Below are 18,227 nucleotides of genomic sequence, written 5' to 3'. Positions count from 1 at the left end.
ACATTGTGGGTCCAATCGATTGCCTCCACTCTGATAAAAAAACACAATATGGTGCACTTGTTAGGTGTATGGGGCTGTGTTTGTGATACTGTGATTCACTGATGATGCTGTGATATTGTATCTGCCAAACACATAGAATGTTCTGAAAACCAGCTAATAGTTGTTGAAATCTAAGAAGCTGTGTCTTGGGTTGTTCTTGGAAGACGCATGTCCAGATGCCCATCTTATCTCACACGTTAAGAAGAAGCTGTTTGTTGTTGTTGGGAAGCCTCTTCTAGCTCCCATAACTTGCATTTTCATCTGAAATGCTTGTCGTAACATGTTAAATTAGGAATGAAGAGCATAGAGAACAAATTATTAAGTTGTGTGTGTGTGTGTGTGTGTGTGTGTGTGTGTGTGTGATGGAGGCAGAAAGAATGCATTTGTGTTTAAATGGGGGGCATGTAAGACAAGTGTTTCTGTGTGTGTTGGAAGTATAGGAAGACAGAAAGCAAGCAGAAAGCAAGACACACAGAGAAAGAGGGGGGAGGGGAGAAAGAGAGAGCAGAAAGAGCACTCCTGTTGTAACCTAAACTCCTGTGACTCCAGGTGCAGAGAGAGGATCGGTATGGTGGTGTAGTTGTGGCTGGTGTGGTCTCTCTCTCTCTCTCTCTCTCTCTCTCTCTCTTGTTCTCTCCCTCTCTCTAAGCAGCTAGTGCTGTGCTCCTCTTGCGCCCAGCCTTTGTGTCGTTGCCAACCTGCATCAGAGTGCCTGTGCTGGGACTCGACCCCCTCCACCCCACCCCTCACCGGATCCCCCTCCACTGCCTGTCCTTCTCACCAGCTGGAGAGAAGGGTTTAGACGTTCTTTTTTTCTCTTTCTCTGTTTGTGTGTGTGTGTGTGTGTGTGTGTGTGTGTGTGGTGTGTGTGTGTGTGTGTGTGTGTGTGTGTGTGTGTGTGTGTGTGTGTGTGTGTGTTTGTGTGTGTGAAACTCCACATCAGGTGTGTGGATGTTTTCAAGTTTTTTAACTAATATCCCCTTGAACTCAAAGGGATATCCTCACTTTCCAAACTTGAAAACATTAGTCATTTGGGAAGGTGTGTTTGTGCACACACACACACACACACACACACACACACACACACACACACACACACACACACACACACACACACAGCACTACTCTCGGCCTCTCCTGTGCCCTGCACTTGAATGTAGGCCAGCAGGATTTGGTGTTTCCTGGTTCCTGAGTATAAAGTTTAGCAACGTCCGGCATGGCTTTGGACCGCACTTCAAACCAGGGGGAGGAGGAGGACTGAACATTACCCGCTCATGATGGGCGGCACTTTTTACCACCCACATACACCCTCTCTCTCTCTCTCTCTCTCTCTCTCACACACACACACACACACACACACACACACACACACACACACACACACACACACACACACGTACACTTACATCCCCCTACCCTCACATTCAGCTTGAGCAACACAGTTGAGTCTTGCTCACAACTACCTGTTTACCATATCAAAGCACAGCCTGAAAGTTGTCGACTTTTTTGTTAGCGGACTGTGAAAAGTATGTTTGTTCCGTTTTTTCATTTGATCTCCACAAAGGACTCATAATGAATTACTTGTGAAAATGATATGTCAGGTATCCTGGCTTGATTGTGGCTCTCACCACTAAAGTGGCTCTGTTAATGCTGCCCAGTCTCCATCCTGGAGTCTCTTCTATGTTGTACACACCATGGCTCAATATCTGACAGGGAATGCTCTCAGGATGCCTATCATCTCCAAATTGTGGTCCCAGTCCAACACATTTCTCGCCCTTGACAGTAAATGGCTGATATGTCAGTAGATAATTGACTCCAAAAGCTTATATATTTGTTGTAAATTATATATGTTCAACAGAAATGTTGTGTGTCCTCCTGTGGCTAGTTTTTATTTTTTACATGTAGTGTATATTTGTTTATGTTTATAGCAAGTATTATTTCAATATATTTAACTTTGATGTTCTTATTAAAGCAGTCTACTCAGACATATTATGCATTTAATAGAATAGAATAGACTGAGATAGAGCATAATTGTTACATTCTTATTATCCTGTTGTTACACTTGTGCATAGATCCCACGAACAAAGGAGTGAATGGATTAAAGGAGTCATTACTAATTTATGTCACTAGTGCCACTCTTGTGTTGTGCTGTGCTGTGCTGTGCTGTGTATGTGTATGTATGTGTGTGTGTGTGTGTGTGTGCGTGTGCGTGTGTGTGTGTGTGTGTGTGGGTGTAGCGCTTGAGTGAAGGGTGGTGTGCGAAAGAACAGCCCTCTTATCTCCCATCGGTGGGACCTTCCCTTGGGCTGCACAAGCACATTACCATCCCTCTCTCTCCCCCCATTTTTCTCTCTCTCTTCCCGGCTGCTCTCGAGAGGTGGAATGTCCCTTTAAGAGGGCGCAGAGAGTGGAACAAACGCATCTCCTCCTCCGTGACATCGCGCAGGATCGCGTCCTATCGCGTGCGTCACTCCGCCCCTCAGCCAGGAAGCCAGCCAGAGCCAGGCTGCTCGTAAGCGACCGCGCTGTGTGTTGGTTTGATACAGACGTTGTGTCATTAGACTGCATACGGCAACTGAGGGGAGATGAACTTGCCTGGCACTTCAAGGGAATGTCAGAAACGCTTTCCTGGATCGTGAACTTTTAAAGTGCGTCGCCAGTCGCGTTTCCACACACTGAACTGTACAATCGCTTGATTGTCACGATTGTTTTGACAGTCCCCCCTCTTTTCCCCTTTCCGTTTTATTTCTCATTTTTTTTCTATTGTGAGTGGATTCGCATATCGAAACAAAAGTGGATTTAACAGACGTTGCGCTGTCCATCACTTCTCCAAGATGCTCTTGGTGTCCCAGCAGCTGCTAGACACACCTCGCATGGAGCCAATAGTAAGTTCATGAGTTTATAATCACTAACTATGATTGGGTGAGCTTGTCTGCAGTTAAGGGTAAGTGTGCCTACAAATCTCCTTTAAAACCCAGTGACCGGGTCCTGTGCGTCAATACTTGTCCCAGCCAGCTACTGACCCATACAACACACGGACACAAACATACACACAATCTTTCACTCTCTCACACACACACGCGCGCGCATTCGCACACGCTGTCTTCTTTAGGCACAGTATGGCTATTTAAACATCAAGAGATACGCTATCAGTGTTTATCTGGTGGGCATTATTAAAACAACTTGGATACAAAAATGGGCTGGGCTGTTTCGGTTATGGGCACACTGAGCAGCCTGGTTTGGTTTAAAGGCATTAAAGATTAACCTGCCCGTCAATGTGAGGAAGTTCCATTAGCTTGTTATTTTACACTTAAACCGCTTCTCAGCAAATTTGTGAAATTGCGCGTCCATGCAGGTACCTAATGTACGATTTCAGACACCCTATCAGTACTGCCGTCAGATCTTTGAGTGTGGGGAGATCTTGTTCGGTCGCTATCAGTGGTGCTACTGCAGCTTTTATCGGTACTAATGTGACGTTTGATAGCCTTATTAAACACCCTTTTGTTTTCGCACGTTCGCCAAAACGTGTTAAGAGACTCGCTTAAATGTCCTCGTGTAAGTGGGGCAAACCCCCACAAATGCCCCTCACACTGTTCGACCAGCATGTGGCCTGCTTGTTGGAATTAAAAGCCATTTATCAGACGTGGCTCTCCGTGGCTGCTGCCTTCCTCCTTAACAAAAGACAAGCCCGCGAGTCGGTGCTGCTCACTGACGGCGCATCTCCAGAAGCGTTTCCTCTCAACTGTTATGTGGTGTCGCCACAAAATCTCACAGAATCGGACACTAGTCTTCCCGGTTATTGTGTTAAGCAGGGTCTTGCGCTGGGTTTGTGACAGACACGGGAAAGCGAATGAGTCTGAAATCGCAATGACATGAGGAAATGTGAGAGACAGGCTTCTGCTGTGTTCGGGATTAAACAGGGCCACTAGAATGCGTAATGGGATTAAGAAGGTGGCGGAGGGCCCCTTAGCTCGCCCATCATGTATTGTGCGAGGCGATTGCATCTAGCTCCTCAGCGCGGCGAATTTAAAGTTATTCACTTGCATGAATAGGCTGCTAGGATGGAAATATTTGGGATTTGAGTACCGGTCTACAGAGTGGAGCTTGGTTTGCCCCCCTCCGCGCGTTTCAAAATGCTGATGTTGTGTGTTCTGTCGATCAATATTGTCGACCAATTGACTAAACGGGAACATTCACTCAGTCGTGATTTATGCACCGTCTGCCTGCTCTGGCACGGCTTTGCTTTGCTTAAATGCATGTCCTGGTACTTTTATTTCCGTTGATTGCCACGGATCCCGCATGCTTTCGTGGTAGGCTGCCTCACTAATCAAGAGATGGTTGGGTCCTCGAGCAATCGTGCGGCTTGAAGAACTAACATTCCAAGCAGTTCGTTCTCCCTCTCTCTCCCTCTCTCCCTCTCTCTCTCTATTGGTGTATGTGTGATGCAATGCGTGATCTAATGGATTGGAATGCAAGAGGGTTAAAGTTAAAGTTCTGGAAAGGCGAGGGAAAGTGGGAATGTGCAGAAGTGATTAAGAATGTGCTCGTGTAATAGGCGAGAAATGCAACATTTACGAGGTTGGAGCTGATTTTGTGCCATCTGTACACTTTAATTAAAATATCTAGAGTAGCCTAAACGTTCAATAATGGTGCCTTCTACCTTGTAATTATTATCTTACACCCAAAGCACCTTCTTGGGTGCGTTTCAGTAGGCATTTCTATAGAAAAATTGCATTATTGGCATTGCCTAATATTGAAAGTAATGAAATGAATAACCAGAGCCAGTACGTTTCAAGACTTTGAAGCACTTACTCTCATGAAGTGTTCCACAACTACCTGAGCCATTTTCAGCGGGCAGGTGTGTGTTAACGCTTGACGACAGCGAACCTCCTTGTGGTTAAACTTGATATAGAATGGAGACGCAACGCGATGAGGATATGACAAGGATTTCACAGGTTGCCTCTTCTGTGGGGTAGGCGCGTATTGTCCATATGGGCTTACCTCAACATAACTTTATGATTACTAACACATAGCCTACTGTGTGAGAACAGCGACCGATGAGGAAAAATCAACTAAGCTAAATTGCATCATCATTGGGAACCTTGTAATAGACATATCTGGCTGTGGTGATGTTTGGTTTCTCCAGTAAACTCTAAACCGAAGTTGACAGATGTTCCTGTGTAGGCTATATCGCTCTATGTCTCCATTTGAACTGTGCCGCGGCCAAATTAGTCAGAAAGGGAACTTTCAGTCCATAGGCCTACTGAGGACGACTCATCTGTGGAATGCCCGATCGCCTTAGATCTCGCAATGGGGAGTTAGCGGCACTGTAATGCGAGCGTCTGAAGAAAGGCGTTTTTTCTTCCCTTTTCTTTTGGTGTCGTGAATAGGGTTTGGATTCCACCTCAAAGTTCTGTTAACTGAAAACAACAACATGGCGAGAGGCTTTCATCTCGCCGACGCTCTTAAAAGATGAGATCACTGAATAAATTCGTGTGTGAGAGGCGCGGGGCAAGAATTTAACTTTGAGACTGGGTCCTCGCTGCCGCTTCCGAGTTCAAAAGCAGCACAGTCTTCAAAGCGTCACAATCACCACTTCACCTCCTAATACAAACAGGCCGTCCAGTAATTTTCCAGTAAAAATGAATCGTCACCCCTCCCGTTTGTGTGTGTGTGTGTGTGTGTGTATGCCCCACAAGGTGAACATCACCCTCTTCAGTCCTTTATACATGAAAGACTGAGGATGGAAATGTGCTGATTTGCAGCAGAGCCATATGGTCGCTCGGTAAGAGAGGGAAGGAGGGAGGGCAGGAGCGAGGGATGGAGAGGGAGATGGCAGGGGAGGGTTGAGGGTGGTATGGAGGTGAAGATGGCGGGAGAAAAAGTGAGAAAGGATAGCGAGAGGTTAGGATGGCTTTGAACATATTTTGAGTGGGCCAGTGGTTTGTGCAACCTGTCAGTGAGGGAACCTGCTGTCTCTTATCTCTCAATAAATTCTCACTTGAATTTAAGTGAGGGTTTTTTATGTGTGTGAGTTTATGACAAGTATGCCTTACATGAGATGTGAGATGCAAATGTGAGTAGATAAAGTTTACATTTGACTGACCAAACCGAAGTTAATATTCCCTTGCACACACACAATGGTAAAAATAGTAATCTGGTGACTATTTATGCAGCCACACACACACACACACACACACACACACACACACACAACAAGCAGAACACATCCATTCATTAGCCAGACGAAAAAGGCCATTGATTTCCCCCCCAACCCTGTTTAATGTCTGAAAATGGCACCACCACCACCCCACATTCTCTCCACTTTGAAAGGGTCTGGGTCAGGAGTGTGTGGAGACTGACAGCTCTGATTGACAGAGAGCTTTGTTCCCTGTGTTCCAGTTGCACTGGTTGTCCTTAAGCAGGGAAGGCAGGGAGCTGACAGTGGTGGTGGCCAACTCAGACCTCCACCACCACCACCTTGGCCAACACTGGGGAAGAACTTGAAGTTGAGCCAGGCAAAGAGTAAGTGGTGTGTTAGTGTGTATGTGAGATAGAGAGAAAGAGAGAGAGAGGAAGAGGTGTTTGTGTTTGTGTTTGTGTTTGTGTGTAAGAGAAAGTGAGTTATTTAGAGAGAAACAGTTGAGAGTATCATACAATGAGACACACTTAGGTATGTGTAAGTACACTATTTATGTAACTGTGTGTGTGTGTGTGGGGGGGGTGGGTGAAGAAAAAATGGATTGACTTTGTGTTAACAACAAGAGAGTCAAGGGAAAAATCAAATGATTCGGTTAAGCTGGACCCTTTCAACGAGTCAACGAGTTTCCCCAGCTATCTCTCTGGCTCAGTGACCCAGCACTGTGGTTGAATCAGGTGAAAAGTAAATGAGAGGCAGAGAGAGAAAGAGGGAGAGGGAGAGGGGGGAAGAGGGGGTTGGTTGTAATGGCAAGCCAGCCAGTGCGCGTCAGTGTGATTATCAGCGAAAACCTCAACCAGGAAATAACAGTGTTGCCTAGGGATCAAAAACAAATAGGAGAACATACCATCAGGTTGTGTGTTGCTCCCTCCCCTCCCACACACACACACACACACACACACACACACACACACACACACACACACACACTCACTTTCCCTTCTCCACTACATATGATAGCAGGCAGAAGAGCTTGTGAGGTAAGAAAATGCAAGCACACATGTACACACACATACACTCAAGCACACTCACACACTCACGCACACAAAACTCTGCAACTGCCAGCACACCCTAGTCATTGAGCGAGGGAAACCACTGTCACAGTGTCTGTTGATGCTGGATAATATCCCATCTGACTTGACGTGCGTCCGTGACCAATTCGGGAAAGGGGACCGAGGAACAAGAGAGGACACACCATGTGAAAAACACAAAACAAAACAAGCAGGCAGATATCTATCTTGTGAAAGGCTTATTTACCCACAATGCTCAGCGGTCAGTGTCCATCCATCTGTCATTCGTCAGAGGGAAGGAAAAGAGGAGAGAAAGAGAGAGAAAGGTGGATAGATTAGGGCAGCTCCTGTGCCCTGGGGGCGTTAGGTGTCTGTTTCAGGCATCGGATGTCCACTGAGTTTTCCTTCTCCTGTTCCCAAATCCATCACTGCTCACTGAGTGGAGCCATGGCTGCCTCCCAGTCAATACATGGCTGAAAACCGTGTCAAAATGCCAAGAGTCAGCTGTGGGAGAAAGTGGTCTGTGATGTGTCAAGAATCTGAACTTTTTGAACTTTTCTGGAACTATTTTACGTCTTATATGGGGCTTCTAGGTCCTAGAACCCCTTTTAGCATTGTTTACCGGTGTTTATGGCAAGCCCTTTGAACATGTATCCAAAGGCGTTCTTTACACAGTGGGAAAAGTTCCTAATTGAGTCTATAGATTGTGAAATCACTTGATGTTTGTAGATTCTGTTTAACGTTCTCTTAACAACTCAGCTGATTGTGATAATGAGTTTTCTCTAAGCTGTCTGTGGAACCAAGAAGAAAGTTCCGTTGCCTGAGCTTAGTCTTATTTTCTTTTCTCACCTACATCCTGACACCTTTACTCCTCACTAACAAACAGGATCTACCCCACTAAAGTTAAGCACCTATCTTCCCTTTCAGACAATAGCTCACTAATGTATCACACACTGTTAGTGTTTCACAACCTATATACACAACTTTAACCCCAATCCTATATTCAACATATAGGTTTCTTTCTGTACACGTATTGGCTAAACGATTAAATGTAATTAAATATTAATGAAACACTTTGAGGATTAGTGGAAAAGATTTCGGGTAGGATAGGATTGGATTAGACAGAGGTAGACATAGCAGTGGTAGAGTTATGTTTGAGTATGGGGGGAGGTGTTCAGATATGGAAATTTGACAATTTGGAGTTGGTGTGTGTGTGTGTGTGTGTGTGGTAGGGTGGTGAAGCTTGATGATGTGATCTTTACAGTTAGCTAGGGAGAGAGGGATACCAAGACATTGTGGAGGCTGCGGGGTATCTTGATTTGCCTTGACTCAGCCTGGGGAGTTCCGCGGCTTGTTGTGGAACTGGACGTGAGGTAATGGCTGGTGTAGACGCAGGCCAGGGTCCCTCTTGTCAGGGCGAGGGTCTGGAAAACAGCGTGTGCGGTTTGCAGCAGGGAGAGTCCCCACCATCTCTTCTGCTTCATGAATGAAAATTTCAACACAGAGGGGATGGGCTCAAATTAAATAAAAAAGGAAAAAAGAAGGAAAGCGAGAAAAGAATGGAAGGTTTTACTCACTTTCAGCTGTGTGTGTGTGTGTGTGTGTGTGTGTTTGTACTCACATACTCACATTTAAGTATGACTTCATTGTGGTCGCAGAATCAGTTGGAGCTAGTCAGCTGTGATTGTTAGCACTGCTCGCTATGCTATGAAAAGGACTGTGGTGTACTTTATTGTTACTGCTTTGTCTGATTTGAGAAGTGTGTGTGTGCGTGTGTATTTGTATGTGTGTGTGTGAGTGTGTGTATGTGAGAGAGAGATAGAGAGAGAGACAGAGAGAATGTGTGTATGTGTGTGTGCGTGTGTGTGTGGTGTGCGTGTGGTGTGCTTGTGTGTGTGTGTGTGTGTGTAAGAGAGAGAGAGAGAGTGCGGTTGCCTTGTGTGCTATAACTAAAATAATTTTATGAGAAATGCAAGAGAGTGCAGGGATTCTTATTGACTAGCTGACCTCCTGCCTTTAAGTCCCCCCTCCCTATCTCTCTTTCTCTTGCTTTTCCCTCCCTCTCTCTCTCTTGCTCTTTCCCTCCCTCTCTCTCTTTCTCTTGCTCTTTCCCTCCCTCTCTCTCTTTCTCTTGCTCTCTCACTATTTATCATTCCCCTCTCTTTCTCTCTCTTTGTTCCTCTGTCCTGTCTGTGTGAGCTTCCATTTTTCTTCTACCCTTCCTTACCATCATGCTTTTCTTTCCCTCTATCTCGCTTGAATTTCCCCTTGGGGATCAATAAAGTATCTATCTATCTATCTATCTATCTATCTATCTATCTATCTATCTATCTATCTACTGTATCTATCTATCTATCTATCCTTAAGAACTGGTTGTTGGGGATCTCTCCTTCACACACACACACACACACACACACACAGGCCAAGGCTCTTAGGAGTGCATCTGGTCTGCATGGCTAAATTTAACGGTTTATATATAAGGTACCAGGGACATTCAATTATCCTCACCATAACCCCCACCCTTCCCATCTTTCAGACTTCTGTCACCCCTTCTTATCCCCCCTGATCCCCCCCACACACACGCACACACACGCACACTGCTCCTCCCTCCGTGATCTCTTGGTTATATGTTGCACGTTGTCAGCTCTACAGTCCAAAAAGGGGCAGCCGTGGCCTACTGGTTAGGGCTTCGGGCTTGTAACTGAAGGGTTGCCGGTTCGATCCCTGACCAGTAGGGAAAATGTGGGTGGGGGAAAGTGAGAAAGTGGTTGAGCACTGCTCTCCTATGCCCACATCCCCGGCTGAAGTGCCCTTGAGCAAGGCACCTAACCCCTCACTGCTCCCCGGGCGCTGCTGTAGCAGGCAGCTCACTGCTCCAGGATTAGTGTGTGCTTCACCTCACTGTGTGTGTGTGTTTCACTAATTCATGGATTGGGATAAATGAAGAGACCAAATTTCCCTCATGAGGAGCAAAAGAGTATATATACTTAATACTTAAACATGATTTGCCATACTTATACTATATACTTACTTATACAAAAAGAACCAGTGCCAATTGGAGAGGGTAAGAGAATCAAGTTAGGAGGGGGGAGCAGTAGGGGGAACACATCCGGTGGCTTCAGTCTTGCATCACGCAGACCCACACATATGCTCACGTACATGTACCAGAGGATGAATGAACACACACACACACACACACACACACACACACACACACACACACACACACACACACACACACACACACACACACACACACACACACACACATGAAAACCCATGCGCACACACTGATTCATCCCCTTACAGATACCTAGAGACAATTAGACTTGTACTGGCTCTCACACACACAGGCCCACACACATAGCCCCAAGGATCAGTTGTGTGTGTCTGTGTGTGAGTGTGTATTGTTTGTGTTTGCCTAACCTTGCACTGGGAAGAGGAGCTGTGATGAAACTGACTGCAACACTCCACAGGGCCGACTGCAACTGGAGGAAGAGCTAGGAATAGTGCTAGGAATTTGTGTGTGTGTGTGTGTGTGTGTGTGTGTGTGTGTGTGTGTGTGTGTGTGTGTGTGTGTGTGTGTGTGTGTGTGTTGTGTGTTGAGAAAGAGGAGATGGGTAATGTACTTGGTGTCTGAAGGGGGTCTGAAAATATCGGAGGTAGAGAGAGTGAGTGAGATGAATGATCAGGGACAGAGAGAAAGAGAAAGATGATGAATGAGAGAGAGAGGGATAGTGAAGAGGATGGAGGAGAGTAAGTGCATGGATATGCATGTAAGTACATTTGTGTGTGTGGGAGTGTTGGGGGTATGTGAGTGTGTGTGCGCTGCTCAGCTGATCGATGGTATGCTGGGGTTCACAAGGGATGTGCCTTGGCTCTGTGCCGGCCTAACAGGAAATCAGGCTTGCCAAAAATGTCCCCTTTCCAGCATACACACTTACACATAGACACACACACACACACACACACACACACACACACACACACACACACACACACACACACACACACTCTCTTTCTCTCTCTCTCTCTCTCTCTCTCTCTCTCACACACACACACACACACACCTGCCTTGTGAACCTCAGTAGCCACTGTTGGTCTAGGGTGCTCCTCTTGTCAATAAAGGTCATTAGAGGTTGTTGGAGTAGAAGCAATCAATTATTTATATCAATGGCATTACTGCTCCAACAAAAAGCATTGAAGGATTCACAGGTCTTTGTTGTATAGATGTTATCTTATGTCAGCTTAAGGTTGAATAACAGTGCAAACACAGTGTCAAAGTTCATGAACACCCTAGCTACACACACACACACTCGCATGCGTGCGAACACACACACACACACACACACACACACACACACACACACACACACACACACACACACTAGGTTGTACTTCGCGAGATTAAAATACATGTTTGCACACACTCATACCTTAGACAGTGGCTTTCACACACTCACACTTAAAGACATACACACTCTATTACACACACACACACACACACACACACACACACACAAACATACACACACACTTGCCGACATGCTTGCTTCTGCTTTTATCTGTTGTCCACAGTAGAATTACCCAGAATTCCTGGCGCAACATAATGCACTGGTTCCCAGAAGCAGTTGTCGTAGTAACCTTGGCAGCTCTTCACAAGTGTGATCCTTCTGTCTTTTTTTTTTATCCTTGCTCTCATTTTTTCAGAGGGATACAAATGGAATAGGTTGTAAATTATTAATATGCAGGCATGGTGGGGGAATGTGTTATTTATTCCGTCTCACACAGGCGTGTGGGGGTATTGGAGGCATATGTGTACTTTAGTGGAAGAACACAAAAGAATCACCCTCTGTCCATAAACAAGACAATTCATGCAAATGAAGCAACACAGGGTGGTAGTGGGGAGGGACTGCATATGTGTGTGGAATTACTCATTATGAATATATGTTTGTGTGTGTGTGTGTTTGTGTGTGTGTGTGTGTGTGTGTGTGTGTGTGTGTGTGTGTGTGTGTGTGTGTGTGTGTGTGTGTGTGTGTGTGTGTGTGTGAGAGAGAGAGAGAGAGATTTCTCTCCTCTGTGATTTTTTGTTGTTGCTGTCTCGGCAGCGTGTGCTATTCTAGGTCATCCCCCTCCCCTCTCTTCCTCTCCCTAGTGTCTTCCATTAACAAAAGTGCCATTGCCTGTGTGTGTGTGTGTGTGTGTGTGTGTGGATGTATAAGTGCATATGAGATAGAGAGAGAGAGACAGAGAGAGAGTGTGTGTGTGTGTGTGTGTGTGTGTGTGTGTGTGACGGACAGAGAGTATCGGTGTGTGTAATGCACTTTTCTCTCTCTGTGTCTCTAACAAGGTGTCAGCGCAGCCGTTGCCACACCTAACAACTGTGCTCATCATTTGAAGAACTGTTGTGTGCGTGTGTGTGTGTGTGTGTGTGTGTGTGTGTGTGTGTGTGTGTGTGTGTGTGTGTGTCTGATGGGCTACTTGACATTCAGTATAACTACAGCTGTGTGTTTTGTGGAAGAAGTGGTGTACATACAGTATATGTGTATGTGGGTGTGACAGAGAGACTGAGCAAACAGAAATTGAACCAAGGAGAGAAAAAGAGTGAGAGAGGAGAGAGAGAGAAAGAGATAGAGAGAGATTGAGAAGGAGAAGAAATAAGCGATAGGGAAAGAGAGAGAAGGAAGAGGGGAGAGGGGGAAAGTATATGTAATTTTCATGGAGGCTCCTTTCCTGCGGCTGTTTAGTTGTCATTCAGATGGATGGACAGAGTTTCCACTGGATTTTTCCATTGTGCTTGTGTCATACATCACCTCTCATACACACACACACACACACACACACACACACACACACACACACACACACACACACACACACACACTCACACACACACACACACACACTCACACACATACACACACACACACACACACACACACACACACTCACACACACTTTTCCCTCCCTTTCCATATCCCTCCTTCCTTTCTTTACCTCCCTTCTTCTCTTCCATTGTTGCTTTTGTCTGCACTTTTGTTGCGTTCCGTTTGCCTCGTGGTAACTGGGAATTGTGTCACACCCCAGTTCACCACAGTTGACTGCTGTTCAGTTGTAACAAGTTAGGAGATCTAGATGCTAACCACTTGTTAGATATTATTTGTTGTTGGTGATTGGTATAAGACGGAGGTGTAATGGTACACAAAAATCACGGTTTGGTACCTGCCTCAGTTTAGTTAAGTTAACAGTAAGCCTGTAGGTACTGCTAACCTAAAATTCTAAAAATTCAAAAAGCCTACTGTGTGTGTGTGTGTGTGTGTGTGTGTGTGTGTGTGTGTGTGTGTGTGTGTGTGTGTGTGTGTGTGTGTGTGTGTGTGTGCCTGAAAGGGAACAGCTAACCTAAAATTCTAAAATTCAAAAAGCCTACTGTGTGTGTGTGTGTGTGTTTGTGTGTGTGTGTGTGTGTGCTTGAAAGGGAACAGTCTAGAGACAAAAGGTGTGGGGCGAAGGTGAGTCTGAGTGTATAGTATGAGTGTGTGTGTGTGTGTGTGTGTGTGTGTGTGTGTGTGTGTGTGTGTGTGTGGAGGAATATGGAGAGAAGGGATTGGTGTCAGGTTACACTCCTGGGCTAACAGATTGTGGCAACGGGTTCAGTCGGTAACGGGAGAGCGGCCTAATGTTTTACTATGGTTGGCCAGGGTCAGGACCTGCTCGAGTTACAGTGACACGACAGCCACTCTCACACACACACACACACACACACACACACACAGACACACACACTGTGTTATTCGTAGAGTTGTCGATGGTGTGACCTGCCCTAAGCAGGGTCAGGGATAGGGGGTGGGGAAATGGTAATTCATTTAATTGATGAATTGCAGTCGACGCCCTTAGCCCACTTTGAGTTTAATAGCTTTTTCATTTAGGCTCCAACATGGGAACCTTTCCGACGAATAACTTAACGACAATTAGAGCCCCCCCCCTACTTAACACTCCTCATTTCCCTCCCTCTTTCTCTCTATCCCTCTCTCTGTCTTTCTCCCACTCCCAACACACACACACACACACACACACACACACACACACACTCCTTCATCAGCATCAAGAGCAGGCCACTGTGACTGGAATGTGGCCTTGCCAATGACTGCTGCTAATTTGTCCTGATGAAACATAATGGAAGCGCTCTTCTGTTGCACACCCCTTACCACTTTTCTAATGGGGAGTTTTGCCACTCTGGCCATCAACCGCTGGAGAAGAGAGAGAGATGGTGGGAGCTCTCCCAGTACTGTGCACCAATGAGATATGCCAATTCAAACTCTCCAGCCCTGAACTAATGATTGGCCTTGAAAGGGAGGCTGAAAATGGTTTCACACTTATGCATGGAAAACAATATCAGTAGGTGAACTTGAAATGAATCCTATTACTAATTGAGATTGAGAGCAGTAAATGCAGGTAGACCAGTGAAGAGCAATAGAGACTTTAGAAGGGAGATGGTCACAAGCGAAGCCACGAGAGGGAACAACAATGGTGGAGATTGAACCAAATACGGTCAAAGGGTGCTCATGGCTGGTGTGTTTGTTTACTAAAGCATTCTCTGGCACCAAAAGTCACTTACAGTACTGACTCTGGCTCCAAAATGCACCAATTCTGGCTGCATTGTGTTCAGATCATTAAGTGCACAATGCCATGCTGTCTATGGTCACAGTCATTGGTCAATCAAGTCTTAGTTCAGAGTCTTTGCCGATGGGTTGAGTGTGTGTGAGTCAGGGTATCTTCATCAGGCATGACTACTGCTCCTTTTCCTCCTTTCTGAACTCTCTCAGTGTTTTATTTTTAGAGGAACATGGGAACAGGCCGGATGAGATGCATGTTTTGGCAGCGTGGTATTTGTGTGTGTGTGTGTGTGTGTGTGTGTGTGTGTGTGTGTGTGTGTGTGTGTGTGTGTGTGTGTGTGTGTGATTCAGAAATTCAAGCGTGTATATGTTGGTCAATGTATGTGTGTGTTAGTATGTGTATTTGTTTTTGTGTAGGAGAGTATACATTTTAGTTGTTTGTGCATATTTGTGTTTGTGTGTTTGTGTGTCTGTGTGTCTGTGTCTGTGTTTCCGTGTGTGAGATCATATGTAGTTTATTTGTTTGTGTATGTGTTAATGTGTGTGTGTGAGTGTTTTGTGTATGAAAGTGAATGTAATTTATTTGTTTGTGAATGTGTTTGGGTGTGTGTTTTCAGTAAATGCCTCCCTTAAGTCTTGAGTCTGCCACAGCTACTGCTCGGAAAAACTGGAGGTGTGAATCATTCACAACCAGCCGTTTGTAGCTCAGCTTCTCTCTCTCTCTCTCTCTCTCTCTCTCTCTCTCTTTCACATGCACACACACACACACTCACACACTCACTCATACTGACTTACACATACACACAGACATGCTCATTTACACTCACTTATAATCGTCTGCGTGCGTGCACACACACGCACCACCACACACACACACACACACACACACACACACAAACACACACACACACACACACACACCACTACCACTACCACCACCACATGCTCACTCACACTCATGTCTATCTTCCAGTCTGTAGCCTTTCCTTTTTTCACACCAACAGCAATATTACACCATTTGTTTTTGCAGGCAGACCATCGTCCTCCTGCATACCAGCCAGCCCCACGCCGGCAATGAGAAATAATCATTAACTGCTAGTCATAAGGAGACACACTTGCATAGTGGTGTGTGTGTGTGTGTGTGTGTGTGTGTGTGTGTGTGTGTGTGTGTGTGTGTGTTTGTGTGTTTGTGTGTGTGTGTGTGTGTGCATTACCCAGTGCTCCCAGGTGCCCTGCTAACGTGGGGTGAGATCATGGGGAAGAGGTCATTAGGTAAAGCCCAGTGCTTGGCTGCCAATCCCCCCCAGTGGAGCTTTCCACTGGCCGCCCTCCACTCAACACTTTCCGCTTTTTTATTGCCGTTATTTAGCCAAATCTGTCCTTTCTTTTCTCTCTCTCTCTCTCTCTCCCTCTTTTTTCTATCCCCCTCTGTCTCCATCCATTCCCATCTTGTACCCTCTCTTCCCTCCTCAATCTCTCCATCTCACAGCCATCTTTCTCCACTTTCCTCTCTGTCTCTCCCTCCTGCTCTCCTCCCCTCCCTCTCTCTCCCTCTCCCCCCCTCTCTCTCTCTCTCTCTCTCTCTCTCTCTCTCTCTCTCTCTCTCTCCCTCTCTCTCTCTCCTCTCTCCCTCTCTCTTTCCTCTCTGTCTCTCCCTCCTGCTCTCCTCTCTCCCTCTCTCCCTCTCTCTCTCTCTCTTCTCTCTCTCCGGGGGCCAGGGGAACTCTACTCCCCAATTATGCCGTGCAGCAGTGGGGGAAAAGCCTGTGTCCTTCTCCGAGCTGTCTGGCCAGGAGTTTAAGAGGCTGTTAAGAGCCAGCGCGGGCTGGGTGGCTGGACGGGGGTCAGTTCTGTTCGATGGGAGCGGGCGGGGGCCCACGGGGATTTCACTGGAGAACAGATTTCACCACGCCAGGTTAGCTCTTAGACAACGGAACTGAGGAGGGTCTTCTTTCCTTTACTCACTGGACCTTGTATAGTTCACTGTATACCTTTACTCTTTCTCTGGTTTTCTTTTTTCTGTCATTCCTTTCTCTCATTCTCTGTTTCACTCAGACTCACACACACACACACACACACACACACACACACACACACACACACACACACACACACATGTGTATGTATTCTCTGTATTCTCTGTTTCACTCAGACACACACACACACACACACATGTATATGTATACTGTCTCACACACTTTGTGCTTCAATCCATTCATCTAATTTCATTTTTTGCCACCCCAGAAACCTGGATTCAAAGGGTTGCTTTAATGGGTTGAAATTTCATTTTTTCCCTTCCCTTCCCTCCCTCTTTCTTCCTCTCCTCTCCACCGCCAGTTCATCATGTTTTGGCCCAGATTTGTGAGACTCCTGAGAAAAGGGCTGAAATGAATTAAAGGCACTAAAGACCGCTGTCAAAACCGCAAGAAATGAAGGCAGAGATGGGAGGGGGGGGGAGTGGAACTTCAAAGCGCAAGTTTCTTTTTGAACGCACTAGCAATCGCACTACGGCTTGCAAACACACCGTCGGTCGATGATGCCGGCATTGCGCACACAGAACCGACAAGGGCTCTGTAGGTGACACACATCAGGGCAGCTTGACCGGTCGCCGGGTCACATATATGCGTTTTCCTCGTCGTGTTTACTTTGCTGCGTATCTATGTGACTCAGAGACCTTTGAAAACAAACAAACAGAGGCGGAGAATCACCAAGCCTTTCGGGGAAACAAGTGTAGGGACGAAGCTAATTCCTATAATCACTCATCTGCACACAGACGTCTTGCCTTCACATTTTAGATGCCCTCTCTCCCTCTCCTCTCTTTCTCTCCCTCTCTCCATCTCTCCTCTCCTTTACAGGGCAAGGAGACCATGTCATTCCTTTGTGTCTCCCCTTCTCTGTCTTTGTCTTATCCCATAATTAGGTTGGCTTTGGCTGGCTCCTCTGTGCTTTCCTCACTTAGGTTGGGCTTCAGCCTGGCTGGCTCCTCTGTGCTGTGTCTTGTGTGTGCTGTGTGTGTGTGTGTGTGTGTGTGTGTGTGTGTGTGTGTGTGTGTGTGTGTGTGTGTGTGTGTGTGTGTGTGTGTGTGTGTGTGTGTGTGTGTGTGTGTGTGTGTGTGTGTGTGTGTGTGTGTGTGTGTGTGTGTGTGTGTGTGTGTGTGTGTGTGTGTGTGTGTGTGTGTGTGTGTGTGTGTGTGCATGGGAGGAACATACTTCTCCCACTCACTCTGGCCAAAGCAAACACGACAAAACCAAGACGAAGCTTCTTCCACTCTCTCTCTCTCTCTCTCTTTCTCTCTCCCCCACTCTCTCTCTCTCCATACAGTGACCAAAATTCCACTGTAGCTATGCAGCCAAGCAATCTTAGTTA

At 46.2% G+C, this 18,227-nt stretch overlaps 1 protein-coding gene across 1 annotated transcript in view; it reads left to right on the top strand.

The window, feature by feature from the left end:
• The first annotated feature begins 2,588 nt into the window (after positions 1-2,588).
• LOC125289657 (mastermind-like domain-containing protein 1) overlaps positions 2,589-18,227 on the top strand; it is an 86,593-nt gene continuing 70,954 nt past the window's right edge. The window contains 1 exon segment of the mRNA XM_048236614.1: positions 2,589-2,924. Coding sequence (XP_048092571.1) covers positions 2,874-2,924 — 51 coding nt within the window. The 5' untranslated portion in view covers positions 2,589-2,873.

This window comes from Alosa alosa, chromosome 24 (assembly GCF_017589495.1).
Source record: "Alosa alosa isolate M-15738 ecotype Scorff River chromosome 24, AALO_Geno_1.1, whole genome shotgun sequence".
NCBI lineage: Eukaryota > Metazoa > Chordata > Actinopteri > Clupeiformes > Clupeidae > Alosa > Alosa alosa.
This window is presented reverse-complemented; position numbering and strand designations above follow the sequence as displayed.